Source organism: Zootermopsis nevadensis, unplaced genomic scaffold, assembly GCF_977971745.1.
Source record: "Zootermopsis nevadensis isolate Lab colony 2312 unplaced genomic scaffold, Znev_1.0 Znev_ptg000016l, whole genome shotgun sequence".
Lineage (NCBI taxonomy): Eukaryota > Metazoa > Arthropoda > Insecta > Blattodea > Termopsidae > Zootermopsis > Zootermopsis nevadensis.
Window position 1 is genome coordinate 6,885,716 of NW_028259148.1, and position 14,353 is coordinate 6,900,068.

The 14,353-nt window shown below is 37.8% G+C and overlaps 1 protein-coding gene across 6 annotated transcripts; it reads right to left on the reverse strand.

Moving 5' to 3' along the window:
* Nucleotides 1–577: 577 nt before the first annotated feature.
* Cog4 (conserved oligomeric Golgi complex subunit 4) lies at nt 578–14,330 on the reverse strand. 6 transcript variants are annotated; one of them, XR_002545685.2, is made up of 13 exons: nt 13,764–14,119; nt 13,080–13,277; nt 12,610–12,787; nt 11,708–11,904; nt 11,244–11,400; nt 9,908–10,170; nt 8,098–8,345; nt 6,524–6,746; nt 5,046–5,312; nt 3,346–3,531; nt 1,917–2,137; nt 1,393–1,471; nt 578–824 (listed from the first exon to the last, which is right to left on the reverse strand). XR_002545685.2 is itself a non-coding variant. In XM_022079618.2 (12 exons), exons 1-12 carry the CDS (start codon nt 14,194–14,196, stop codon nt 782–784), a joined length of 2,205 nt encoding a protein of 734 aa, XP_021935310.1. In that variant the 5' UTR covers nt 14,197–14,330; the 3' UTR covers nt 578–781. The 6 variants fall into 6 exon arrangements, 5 of the variants coding, with proteins under 5 accessions (XP_021935310.1, XP_021935308.1, XP_021935306.1 ...); XM_022079618.2 differs by lacking the exons at nt 1,393–1,471; nt 13,764–14,119 and adding an exon at nt 14,173–14,330; XM_022079616.2 differs by lacking the exons at nt 1,393–1,471; nt 13,764–14,119 and adding an exon at nt 14,161–14,330.
* Between the last annotated feature and the right edge of the window lie 23 nt (nt 14,331–14,353).

A 14,353-nucleotide genomic window follows, 5' to 3' on the forward strand; every position in this document is an offset into this window, starting at 1 on the left:
CAAACCCGATCTAACACAGGCACGGTCTGTCTCACCCGATTTGTGCTTCAACCTGTCTCCATCAAACTCGTTCTCCGTCTCACACGGGCTCTGCCAGACTCCGCATGTCTCAGAGGTTAGGTTAGGTTGGGTTATGTTAGGTTAGGTTAGGTTAGGATAGGTTTGGTTAGATTAGGTTAGGTTAGCTTAGGTTATGTTAGTTTGGGTTAGGTTAGTTTGGGTTGGGTTGGGTTAGGTTAGGATAGGTTAGGTTAGGTTGGGTTAGTTTAGGTTAGGATAGATTGGTTTAGGTTAGGTGAGGTTAGGTTAGGTTAGGATAGGTTACGTTTGGTTGGCTTAGGTTAGATTAGTTTAGGTTAACTTAGGCTAGAGACAGTGTCATACAGAGATTGGACCTTACTGAGACAGGATCCGTCAGACAGGTCACGTCAAAGACTGGATGAGTCGGAGCACAATGCTGACATCGATCGGGTGAGGATAATTTTTGAGAAAATTTTGAAATTTTTCAAAATTTTCAAAAATCAAAAAATGCTGGAAATTGTCGTTAAAGCGCACAAAACCAAAAAAAATTGGAAAATTTTACCTTCAAAATATTATTAACACTGGTTAGACAAATATGCATTTGTGATAACCAACAAAATAAATGTACAGAAATTTCAATGGAACTAAAACCAATGTTAATGAAAATACACCTTGCAAGGTGCCTGCCGCACCCAAGAGAAATTCATTTTAGAAACAGCACAAATTCTTCAGACTTCAAGATGTATTTTTCACCACTACTTCATAGCTTAAGCCGTTTGATGTCATCACTTCGAAAGTCTGTCCTATAAAAAAAAAACATAAATGTGACTGATAGTTCCAGTTAAATAAACAGTGAAATGAATAAATAAGCAATGTGATACCCCAGACATGATGCCCATTATATATTATTTTAAATATCCTGTTATCTTTCATTCCTCCTGTTCTTGCAAATAAGTATGAGTATCAATAGAGAATAATCTTATGGAAAGTTTCATTCACAAAAATTAAACAAATATAAATTACTATAACTCCTAGCCCAGCAAACAGAGATTGGGTTCTGCTTTCAAGACACAACCTAGCCATGGAAAGAATTTGATACTGTTGGAAAAGATAAAGAAGCTTTATTGTCAGTTGAAACATCCAAGGAAGACAATAAATTATTATTTTAATATAACTGAAGATCACAGAGGCTTATGAAAATCCAGTTTCATATTTGCAGGTTGTGATAATGCGAATAAACTAGTGCACAGTGTGCTTCTACTTTTAAACCAGGCAGCATCAGCAATAAACTGGGAGAACTTCAAAATTATAATTTCCAATATTGGCTTTGTATCTTGACTTCAAAAACAGAGAGAGTAAATGTGTTCTTACAGTTTTCACTGGCGCACTGGGCATTTAAATCTCACCCTCGCAGATTACTTGAAGAGCAGGTTTATGATCATTTTTTCACCTGATACAATTGAAATTCTGTCATTACAGCTTGAACTTCAAATAGAACATTTTGTATTACCTAGACATATTTATTGTACTGTAGCTGAAATACTATCACTCTAAATCCGCTATCATATCATGCAAAGCCCAGGGAAAAATTAAGAAGAAATAATCTAGAATAGAGAATGTTATTGTCATTGAAATGTTAAACAATATGCACTGCCATTTTACAAAACAATTACACACAACAGGAATTCATTTAAAATTCATGCTTTATAATTCTGTTAAAAAGACAAAATTAACTTCAGAAATTTAAAGTTAATATAAAGTAATTTTGTTTAGGTTACTGTTCGTGTATACATCCACAGAAACCCTGAGAACCCCAGGTAGAGAACTACATATCTACACCACAGGAACACTTATAATGTAGCCAGAGAAAAAGAATCTTCCACAGAAGTCCTTACCTAAGGGTCATGACCTGACGAATATCTGCAGGGGTTAGTCTCCAAGTGAGAGGGCCAGAATTGCTACCCCAATAGTCTGAGATCTCAGTCACTCTTTCAAGGTTGAGCACAGTGGCCATCTGTGTCAGGCGGGCAAACTTGTCACGAATTGACCATGATGTGGTGCTTGTGAGGTAACTCACTAGGGCGCGCACTTCCTTGTCAAAGACTAGTCCTCCCAACTGCAAAAAAAAACACTGTTAAAATTCCATTCTATGGCCTTTCTGAAATCTGGGCTCTGTCACCTGTTAAATGTGCGAATTACATGTGTAATTTAATTTTCAAGCATCATTTATGTTTCAGTGTAAGCAAAGAACATCTTATGGGCACATTCCCTCCATTGTATCTTTCACCAAATATTATGGTTAATCATAATGACCACTATGACCAAACCCAGGAGCTTTTGAATAATACACCAGTACACTAATCTGAGCTGGGGGATTCCCTCGTCATTCACAAACATCAACATCTGGTCATTACTCTCTGCCCTGGATGTTTGGGACTGGACCAGCACAGACCCCAGTCCCAAGCTCATTACTACCAGCCCTGGTTGAATATTAGGCTAGTATGGGCTAATCATGTCTGGCCATCTGTCAGTGTCAACTATTTCATATCATACCCACTGGATGTATTGTAAAGACCATCTTCAGAAGTTTCATATACTCCGCAGAGTACAACTTTCAAATCTTGTTACAAGCAACAGAGGCTCAATACAAACTTGTATGCCAAGGATAAGAAACAGAGATCTATTTGCCTTAGCCACAGAAATTCACTGTGAGCTCCAAGACATGCATTATGGAGTCATCAAAGCACTAGAGGCCTTACTGTTGAATTCCATACATATGTGGTATGTCCAATCATGCACAGCTGCTGTACTTCAGCAGCTATAATCAGCATCCCTTAAGTATCTTGAGGTCCAGAGATAAGAAAATCATACAGGGAAAGAAATGGATCGTATGGATGATGCAGATGTCACAAACAGCAGCAGAGAAAGGTAGAATTTCAATAAGTAAGTAAGTAAGTATGTACTTACCACACCACCCTCAGTAAAAATATTAAGATGTTGTGATGAGCCAAGTGGTTTTGAAGATTGCATTGTATTGCATGAGGTTACACATGGTGGATTCTGGCTTCCAAAAATATTTTGACAATTGTATGAATACTGGCAGAAATGTAGGCCAGTATCTTGAATTAAACTGCGTTTAAAGTCTTATTCGAGCAGCCAATATTTAGCTCCTGTACCAAAAATTTTTAAACCACCATGTACAAGAACTAAGCCCACAAAACAGGCAAATCCAAAAAGAACACTGGCTGCTGGCTGTTAATAGTATGCCAATGCCTGTCCTTACCACGAAACATTCAAATGCCACTTATGGTGAAGAATAATTACCCTGTTAAACGTAGACTTGATCACAACCTTCTCCAAATGAGCGGTGACTTCAGCTGTCAGGATGCTGACCAATGTGTCGTAGTTGCTTGTGGTGAGAGAACCTCTGAAGAGGCCCAACAGTCCATCCAAGTTCATTATCAGGTTCTGAACAAATGGTTCATTTGCTTCATAATTTGCAAAGTCCTCCTGAAAATTCCAAGAACTGTTACTTCTCGTAAAAGTTTAGGAAAGTTCATAAATGTATAATGTGCATGTTTCAAATTCTGAATTTATGTTTTATTTATAGTTTATTTTACAACAGTTACAGTGTCTAAACCAGGGATGGGGAACCTTTTCATGTTGGAAGGCTGCATTAATTTAGCTGTAATCAAATAAGGCCGCATTCAAGAAACTTCAATTAGATATACTTAAAAATGTACATTATTTTGTAAAAATCTAACTACTATGTACTTCATAATTTCAAAGAAATGAAAACTTTTTGTTAATTTTAAAGTTAACTAATCTTTTAATGACTTTGTTGTGTCTGCTTTTTGATGGAAAGCATTTGAATGTTTGGTTGCGGCATGGAGGTCCGCAGTTGCAGTTGATCCTCTAGATGGGTATCCGTCATTTGTGACCTTACGGGCGTCTTGAAAAATGTATCAATAAAGATAAAAGGATTTGTTCTGTAAAATTTGGATTCAGTCAAAAGGCGGCATTTAAGGACCTAGAAGGCCACATGTGGCCTTAAGGCCGCATGTTCCCCACCCCCGGTCTAGACCTTCAGATGAGAGAATGACATTGAGTACTGAACTGAAAAGGATGTGGAAAAAAGCCTAATTTAAGGTATTATACTGGCATTTTCATGGATGAACTGAGGAAAACCATGAGAAACCTCAGCCAAGTTAGCCAATGAGCAGGCAGAGACTTGAACCCAGGACCTCCCAAACATGAAGCAGGACAGCTAGCCACTCAGGATCCTGCTGAATAACTAACTAACTAGATGACTTACAGAACCCAAAGGTTCATCACTAAATTAACCAAAGCCCTCCGCCGGTCCCTGTCTGGGGCCAACAAAATTCAGTCACCTTCAACTCCTGTCTCCCATAGATCCTGCTTGATATCCTCCCATCTGTGTCTAGGTCTCTCCAGTGGTCTATTCCCTTCAGGCTTCCCAACCAATACCCGGTGCACACCTCTTGCCCAATCCATGTGTGCTACATGCCATGTCCATCTCATTCTTCTGGACTTAATCACCCTGACAATAATGGTAGAGGAGTACAAATTTTTAAGTTCATCATTATGTAGTTTTCTCCATACCCTATCCTCTTCTGCCCTAGGCCCAAATATCCTCCTCAACACTCTATTCTCAAACACTTGCAATCTATGTTCTTCCCTGAGAGTGAGAGACCATGTTTCTCACCCATAAAAAACAAAAGTCAAAATTATTGTCTTGTATATTTTAATCTTTATGTTCTTAGAAATCATAGGGGAAGACAAAATATTTTGAACTGAAAATTAGCAAGCATTTCCAGAATTTAGTCTCCTAATTTCCTCGTGAATATCATCCTGCTAAATAGCAAATGGATTAATAAAATGCTTATCCCCATAAACTTTACGTTCCTATAATGATATATCTGGGTTTTAAGGGAGGAGATATACAGATAAAGATTCTGAACCAAATAGTGGCATAAAATTCTCTTCAGACTACTGAAACTTACCTCTGACAGCTGATGACTGACAGACAAAAAGGTATCCACCCACGGATTTACTCGTGGTTTGATGACAATGACTCTCAGCTGTTCCATTCCATAGTCAATAACAGCCTTCAAGCTGGCTGCTACTGAGCCCAATCCAGACAAACAGCTTTCCAACTTAACTCGTTCATTTTCTGACATGGTCGTCAACACACTGGGAACTTCGTCCATCAGGCTTCTTCGCAATGTGTCAGTGTATTCAGTGCTTGCATCAGCATTGTTTAAATAAGTCTGTTTGGAAAGAAAATGGCGGTTAAAATGTCAAACACAAACTTTGTTTCTGTCTTCAGTCATTTAGCTTGTTACATTAAGTGAATGAGTATATGACAAAGCCCTGTAGGTGGTTCTTGAGCAAACACTGGAATTTACTGCATTCACAAACAATATAAAATCAGTATCAGTCATTGAATATTTAACATAACATTACATAGAGTCTATTCAGGCTGTGCAGAAAATCCCACGACCAAAATGAAGCTTTGTAACACCCTAAATTTTGTTACTGATTTCTGTTTTATCTATGAAAGTTTGAACTTCATATTATAGAGGGTGAAGGTAAGATGCTTCTGTGCTTAATTAAGAAAAAATTAGCCACTGCTGGGAATTGGAACCCAGCTGTCCACTATGCAGCTAGTCACTATACAGACTTACCTATCCAAGTTCATATAACAGTATAACAAAACTGTCAATTTCATCATTGTCCACATCATTGTCCACATAAGAGAGCTCATTTATCACAGAAAGTTTTAATAATGGATAAAGACAGTTCACACCAACAACTTTTAATCTGAAATTAAACCCTCGTGCTTTTGTGCTGTAATGCTACAAAATTTAAGTTATGTGGCTGAAGATCTGTAAAACTGTTGTTTGAACAGTGACTAATCATGTTAAGATTACTGTGGATACATACATTTCCTTCTCAATTGTAACAAGTTTTAATTTCATCACCAACCTTAATGTGGCTCCATCTGTGGTAATGGTTTGGACATCACTGATACACTAACTCTATGAAGTGCAATAATTTTTCAGAATCTACAAGTCACTTACAAGAAGTTTGCTGTCATTTACGGAATCAAAGGGTTCGTTAACATCTTCGCAACATCCTGTCACTGAACTGAATCCTGAGTCAGATTAATCTAGTTCATGTCCTGATTATCACATCCTATTTATTTAAGATCCAGTTTAACATTATCCTTCCATCTATGCTTAGGTGCCCCATGCGGTCTCTTCCCTTCAAGTATTCCAAGTAAAATCTGTTATGTATTTCTCATCATCCTCCATTGATTCCATCTGCTGTGATTTCATCACCCTAATAATATTATGTAAAAAATACAAATAATAAAGTTCCTCATTATGTAATTTTCTCTTTCCTAGGTCCAAACAACATGCCGTATGAAATAAACTATTCATAGGACAAGGCTGCTCTGTGTAAATGGATGACTCACCAGGAACATAAGACGTGCTTGCTCTGAATCTGATGCCTGCAGGCGACCCTGCTGTATAGAAGTATGCAGCACGCTGTATGCCTGTGTTAGGTCCAGATAACCAGATGGGTAGCCCTGTCGCAGCTGTCGTCTCAGCACTTCACAAAAGTCAGTCTCTAGTAGTGCACAAGCATTATTGATAACAGCACACACACCATCCAGGCTAGAGCTGGTGCCAGCACGACTATAATCAGCATAATAATGACGCATTCTTAAAATAAATGTCTTGTAATCTGTTCTGTTTGAAGTCAAAAGTAATTCTTGAACTGACCATAATAAACAGTGTATTTCTATTGTTAAAAAAACTGTTACAAATGTACCTCCTAAATAGAATTCAAAATACATTACTACTTGAAGTAACCTTCTTGATCTCTTCAGTAGGTTCTAATATAGAGTGGGGTAACTCAATAAATTCTCACATGATCAATCAGCTATAGTGACAAGAACAGTTTCTAAAATATCAAAGTTTTATTTGACACTGATGTGGCTGATTGTCCAAGAACACCTCATTACATTTAGACATTATGAAAATTTCAGACTTGATAAAGACGAGCATTATTTTCATTATTGGGAGTGATAAAGAGCCAAAGACCCTTGCAATAATATTTCCATGCTTCAAGAACTACTACAGTGGACAGAGAAAATCTTGAGGTGTGGGAGACAATACAAAAAGTGAGAAAGTCAGCTGTAGCATGAATGAGTCTGTACACTCTGAACTAAAACACTGACCAGTTCCTTCAAGTTCTTACTTAATGCTTCTTCTCTCACCATAGGGCAAAGAGAGGAATGTTTTGTTACTGGCGACTAGACTATGTCAATGCCATCAGTAATAAGGAGAATTAACACACCTTATATAACATATGAAACCATTTGTGGTACCTGAAATAGAGTTCCTTTTCAACAGAACTACAAACTGACACCAAACCTAATCAAATCTTTTACAGAACTGAGACCAACATAAGTATGCTTTCCTTCAAAATATGAACAATAATTAAAAAGCTGTCCCACTATACACCATGCAGGCACTTGGGGGGAGAGAAGGTATAGCTCCTACTCATTCTTGACCTCGCGCACTAGATGGGGGTGAGTGGTGAGCATCATGCCCCAGCCATACTTTACCCCAGAGAAGGACCCCAGTGCCCACTGGATAGGACATTGGGTGGGCTCCAGAGCCGGTAAGGATACAGAGGCTAGTGCCTCTGTCAGGGATTGAACCCCCACTAGTCCAGTCCATAGCTAGTCACTATACTGAGTGAGCTATATGGGCTCACTAGTTTTAAAAAAAGTGTGAAGTGGGTCCAAGCTGGCTATCTGATTCACGTAGAACAGTAAATACTTTCATTTAAATTAAAATCTGCCTCTCCTACTTCTTTACTTTCTGTATGAAAAAGTAAATACTGATAAAAGGCTGTATTGTTAATAACATCTCAACATTAATACAAGTTAGAACAAATTTTTCATGAGGCATATTACCTAGCCTTACACCTAATAAATAAACAAGATGCAAGATGCATCTATGATTCTCATGCTCTTACCGTATGCATTTCCGGACAATGAAAAAAACATCATCCACCATACTGGATGTGTGAGAGCCCTCTTCCACAGAATCCATTACCACAGCCTTCTTCACACTCTCTTCCATAAAATATCTCTCCAACAGCAGGTAACTACTCAACAGTTCCTGCATTCTATGACATAACTCACTTCCATTAAGCATGGCTTCTAACTCTGATACCAGTGCAGTCCGAGTATCACCACTTGGCACTCCAATCTCTAAGTCATTCTTCAACACACATTAAACAAATAAATAAACATAGGAAGTTATGTATAACTTGTGATAACTTATTTCCTCTAAATGTCTTTGACAAAATAATGAAGCTAGCCAAACTTATTAACATGTTTTTTACATTGTGGCCCTCACACAGTGTTAGATGAGACTCGTACACAATTATGAATGGCAAGTATAGGCCGTTCGGTGGGACATGAGCTATGGCCTTGGTATGTGCAGTGTATCTGCAGCTCGAACAGTGGGTGGGGTGAACTCAGAGCTCAGTTACAAGGCAGACTCGGCCGAGTTCACTTCGTGTGGTAAATTCCATTTCAATAACATTGACCCATTTATAGTAGACCTGTCATATTCACCGTCATTGTTTCTACTCAGCACGAACAGAATGCAAAGCGTGGGCAGAGGTGTAAAGAAAATAGGGGGACGTAGAGTAATACTCAGCCAAAGTAGAGAAATGGTGATAAGTGTTTAAAGTTTTATGAAGAAAGAAGCTGACAGCGGCAATGTGATTAACGTTAATCAAATACAAAATCGTGTTTCTGAAGCTACGCATTTTAAAAGAGTACGAACATAATAAACGAGTGGGAAAATAATTCAGCACACCTCACAAGAAACGGCCAAGAAGGAAAATTGAAACTGATGTAGATGATTTTGACAAGTGTGTAATTCGAAGAACGATTAACGAATTTCACACTACACAAGGTGGGCGTCCTACTTTAAAATCGTTGTTGGCAGTAATTAAGAAAAATATTAACTTCAGTGGCGGGAAGTGGGCTCTTTAGAAAATAATTAGAGATTTAGGCTTCAGGTGGAGGAAATCGGAAAGTAATAGAAAAGTTCTCATCGAAAAGGATGATATTCGTGCAGCAAGAATATCTTATTTGAGAAATATAAGTCGTTACAGAAATGAGACGACAGTGATACCAACAGTTGTAGCAGTAGTGAGGAAGAGGAGAGGGAGGAAGAAGATGCAGAAGAAGATGATGGGGAATTAAGTGGAATTGAAGCTTTGTAAAATGTTCGTCAGCCGCTGTTAGTAATTCAATCTGCACTGATGTTTTTATGTTCAGTAGTACAGAGAAAGGTGTTCCCCTCCGTGCCCTACTGCCGCTAGCAGACAGCGTCAGTACCCTCCCTCACGCGCAGTCCACAGCTCATCACTGAGCGAACGACTAATAGATAAGGATGTGGAAGGTGATGGTCACAGCCTATTTCAACCAACCTTCATCTCAATTTTTTTCCAGTGGGTTTTTTAATATATATAAAGGAAATCATTCCAGGAAAATTAAAGCTACAGAATGATCTACTCAGAATATGGCATTAATCTGCATGTACTCTATTTTATGGTTACATTTCAAAGTCAGAAAAATTGTTCCAGGTGAATCAAAGAACCAAGATATGAAGTAATCCATTGTGATTGATATTATTACCATATATAAATTAGATTGAAATAAAGGAATGAGTGAGTAAATGATTACTGAAATGAGGGCAGTGCTTTGAGTAACAGACAGCTACAGATTTAAAATATCCTTTCCTTATAAACTGGTGTCTTGACTTACCATGACTCTCCTTCTTATGAAGCGCACATATAGCTCAGCACGTGAATGCATGATGGTAAGCTCCCCAAGCAACAGGTCCAGCTCCTTGGGATCCAGCTTGTCTGTTGGCTTGCTATACACATTATTGGTTCGCATGTATTCATTAACTTGCTGCACTATCTTCTCCAAATGCCGACACTTGCTAAACTCAGCCAGGATTCGCTTGCTCTGGCGATCACATTCTCTCTGAAGATATGAAGCCACTGTTAACAGTCGGCCAGGACCTATAGGATGTAAGACATGGCTGTAAGTTGAGATAACAGAGGTCTTGTCTTCAGTGCTGGAAGATAAGACATTTATATAATACTGGGCAAAATGCTAGAAAAGTTTTCATTTTGTACAACTGGATGAATCTTAATAAAAGAGCTCACATTCATGGTGGCCTTCTGAAGCCAAAACATGTAATAAGTAACGTGATATGAATGTGTATAAAGTGTTGACTAAGTATGCAGTCATCACAAACATCAGCAAGAAAAGCAGAAATCAAAGATTTTGGAATGATATATGACTGAACTGAAGTGATGGTACAGAACAAAGAAATGAGCTAAAGACCAGACAAGAAAGTGACTGTACACTGTTACTGACATCCAGAACAGTTCTGATACCTTCCCAGATTCCTATACAAGGGGCTGTTTTTCCACAGACATAGATGACTGCAGCATAAGATCACAACTTTCAAGTTCCATGGTTAACCCTTTAAAGCCCAGTATACCACCTGATTTAAAATTCAGTAACTGCAGTTTGTCCACAGAGCGTATTTTCGGATTTTGTATGATTTCCGTATAAACAGAGATTATTTTCTCAAACAGAACTGACCAATGACCACCTGATCTTTGTCATGGAGAAGTGTTTTATGTTCTCTGTGTTAAGAACTGACTGTTTAAATATTATTTAAATGTGATTCAGCTTTGAAGGATTACATGTGAAACTTTACATCCAGCTTCCATCCTTGTAGTAAATTTTGTAAACTCAGACATCAAATACAGAAACAAGAAAGGAACATAACAATGTCGCTGTCACATGCAAACACAAACTGAGCAGGATGGTGTAGACATGTACGTGGGAGGTACTCAGCTGGGTTATCAGCCATCCTGACTCTGGTTCTTCATGACTTTTCTAATTTCTCTAGGCAAATGCCAGATTAGTTCCTTGAAATAGGAACTACCACTTCCCAAATCTTCACCTATTCACCAACCACAATCGGCTTCTCATCTTATTCAGTGTTAATACGTAACTTCAACTGAAAGACACTGAATGTGAAGCAAGCTAATTAATCACAGTAATAAATCATACAAACCATAGTATGTCTCGATTAGGGGTTGATGGATCTCAATGACTCGAGCAATTCCCTCAAACAAGAGTGTTATAGTATCGGCATAGATAACATTTGCTCGCTTGTCAGATGTGTTTGTTTCCAGTGCAAGTCGCAGGTTCTTAAGAGCTGTATCCTTCAACTGAGAAACAACCAAATTCAATGAACTGTTACATAAAGCAAATTCAAGGTGATTCTGTACAAGGGGATCAGAGGGGTAAGAGGGTATCATATAAGAAAGCATATACTGTACATACTATAAACATTATTACCAATGGCGATACTTTGTAGCTTGCTGTATCTTTTCCTGTGTTGATAATGTCTTTGGTTTATATAGTATGTGCATTTGTTTTCCTTCTATCCATACAAGCTATAGGCACAGGAAAAAGTGCACAGTTTGGACTTGGGTACAGAAGCAGTGATGAAAAGCTTCATATACATAATATTACCTTTGAACAAAGATATGAGGAAAATCTGACAAGTCCCTCATCCTGCATCCCAAGTAGTGGGAATATTTTAAAAAATCTCTCCACTGATGCCAAATCATCAGCATGTACTGCTTCATCAAATTTCTGAGTGACAACAGCACCTAACTGGGTGGCTGCTTCATGCAGTAATGAAAATGAATTTGTGACACTGGTACAATCTGTAATAAAAGATAATTATTAAATTGGTAGCACAAAATTAGAACTAACATCAGCATAATACATTAAAAGTAACTAAATTTGTGGTACACATTCTTCGATGAAAGCTGCCAAATAAATTCAACTTTTTTAATAGACCCATGGTTCATTGCTGTGTTCACAGAAGTGTACCATACCTTTACATCATATTTTGCCTGATCCACTTTAATATTACCCTTCCAGCTCTAATCAAAATATTTTATAAAATCTCATTATTCTCCAAGAGTGATACATTCTGCTCATATTGTCCTTCTTAATTTATTCACCCTAAGAATATCTGGTGAACAGCACAAACTTTGAACCTACCCGTTACACAACTTCCTGTGTTGCTTCATCTCTCTTAAGTCTAACAGTTATTTGTTCTTAATACCTTTAACTATTTTTCTCAATGGGAAACAATCAGACATGATGCAGTCAGCTACTTCTTATCTTCAGTTTTTTTTCAAGAAAACTGTCCATTGGTTGATTTATTATGTATCAATTTCAGAGTTTTGCAATTCAAATTGAGAACCTTCTGAATATGCAGCAGCACACAACACACATTGGTCACGGTGCCAAACCTCTGAATGACTGCATAAAGAGATTTTATTCATCCCTTTGGTTTCCCACAACTGGGTTTTACTAAGGCAAGTACTATACTAGCACATCAGAAACAAGACTTTCCATACCCTCAGCCACATCATCTGCAGTCTGTTTTAGAAGATGCTGGTCCATGGAAAGAAAGCGATGGACATGGGCAGCTGCTTTTTCAAAATCCTCGTTCCGAAGAGCAGTTTGTACGCCATCACTACATAACTGAAGATCCAGTAAATCATGCACCCGTTGTTGGCACTCAGATACCCTGCTCTGAACAGCACATACAATATAAACACACACACAATATAGAACACTTGTTAAAAGATTCACAATACTGAGTTTTAACTACAGAGATTACTTTGCTTCTAGTCATGTGTGAGGAGAATGCTTCTGTATGGTGAACTGGAAAAGATGGAGAAAGATGTGGCCAAGAAAATATTAACCCAAGACTTACATGGACAGATCATTGGAAACCTAGATCATTCCTAATCAGAAACTCAGTTGTATTATTGCTGTGTCAGTCTGACTAGTTTCAAGGTAATATACACACAATGAAACTTACCCTAGCAATATCAAGCTGGCGTACTTTTGAACTGACATTTTCTGCCAAAGTGGAAGTAAATGTTATCATTTCTGCAAGTTGCTGAGCATCGGAATGAACAATCTGCAGATTTGGTAATACCTTAGTAATGCCACGCAGTTTCGCTTCCAAGTGGCATTGCCTTGAAAGAAGAGTCTCCAGTCCATTGTTTATTTCTTCCTGCAATCACAAAAGCAAAACCTCCACATCCTACAGTACAAGGAAAGACATTACAGGTCAAAATGGCAGACAGCAAATGGTAATACATTGCAGTTAAGTTTCACTAGAAGCCAATGTTTTGTGTACAAAAAACTAAATGAAAACTAAGGTTATGTAGGAACTGTGTGTGTGTGCATGTCCCGGTATTAAAATTAGTTTGATTCATGACATCTGAACGCTATGTTTTCTTCATTAAAGTACAAATTAGACAAATGAATATCTCCATACCACTTCTGTCATTAACATAGCCACAAACATTTCTCTGTATACTTTTAAATTTAGGTCACTACATGCACGAATTCTTCAGAATATCCCCCCTATCTTATGCCATGGGATCCACGTATACAGGTTTGTAAATCAATTAAACATAACCTGAAATATTTCGTGTGAATAAAACCTTCTGCATCATAAACTAATTACTTAAAAGTTTCGTGTTTAAATAAATACCTCTTGAGCCACTAATTTATTGTAGACGCTTTCAATACCATCCGACGTACATAATACGTCTTCATTCTTTCCTAAACTTGCCATCACAAACACAATCACAAAAGACACTCTGCCATTTGCTATTTGTATAGTGTTTATCAATCATGCCAATATAGTAAATTTCGTTACTAAATTGGAAAAGACCTCAGAATGGCATAAAGATACCATGGCACCGGTGTTACTCCGGTGGAGACGTGTTTTGGTTTTCACCTGCTCGATTGCAAATTCATGCATGGGTAGTTTCGACAATATTAAATATTCGTTTTCTGTTTGTTCGGCATGAATTTCAATGGAACGTCGGAAACACAATTTCGATTAATTAAATGCTAGGAATAACTAACATAATAGCATGTCATACTTGAATACTAACGTCGAGATCGGTTGTTTGCAACATAAGATTTTCTGTTCTCTCATTTATTCACAGCGGCAAAACGATATGGCGGTAGCAATTGGAGCCACTGTTTTAACAACTGTCGAACTGGAACATTTACTACCATCCAAATTACTCAGTTATCCCTTCCTATTAGTAATACACATATTGTTAGTTATAC

Excerpts from the sequence above, each read along its gene's own strand:
- Cog4 (XM_022079614.2), bottom strand. The coding sequence starts at position 13,847 with ATGGCAAGTTTAGGAAAGAATGAAGACGTATTATGTACGTCGGATGGT. Across the intron at positions 10,171-11,243 it reads CCTAATCGAGACATACTATG|GTCCTGGCCGACTGTTAACA; the intron begins GTTTGTATGATT and ends TACATCCTATAG. Across the intron at positions 8,346-9,907 it reads TCATAAGAAGGAGAGTCATG|AATGACTTAGAGATTGGAGT; the intron begins GTAAGTCAAGAC and ends TGTGTGTTGAAG.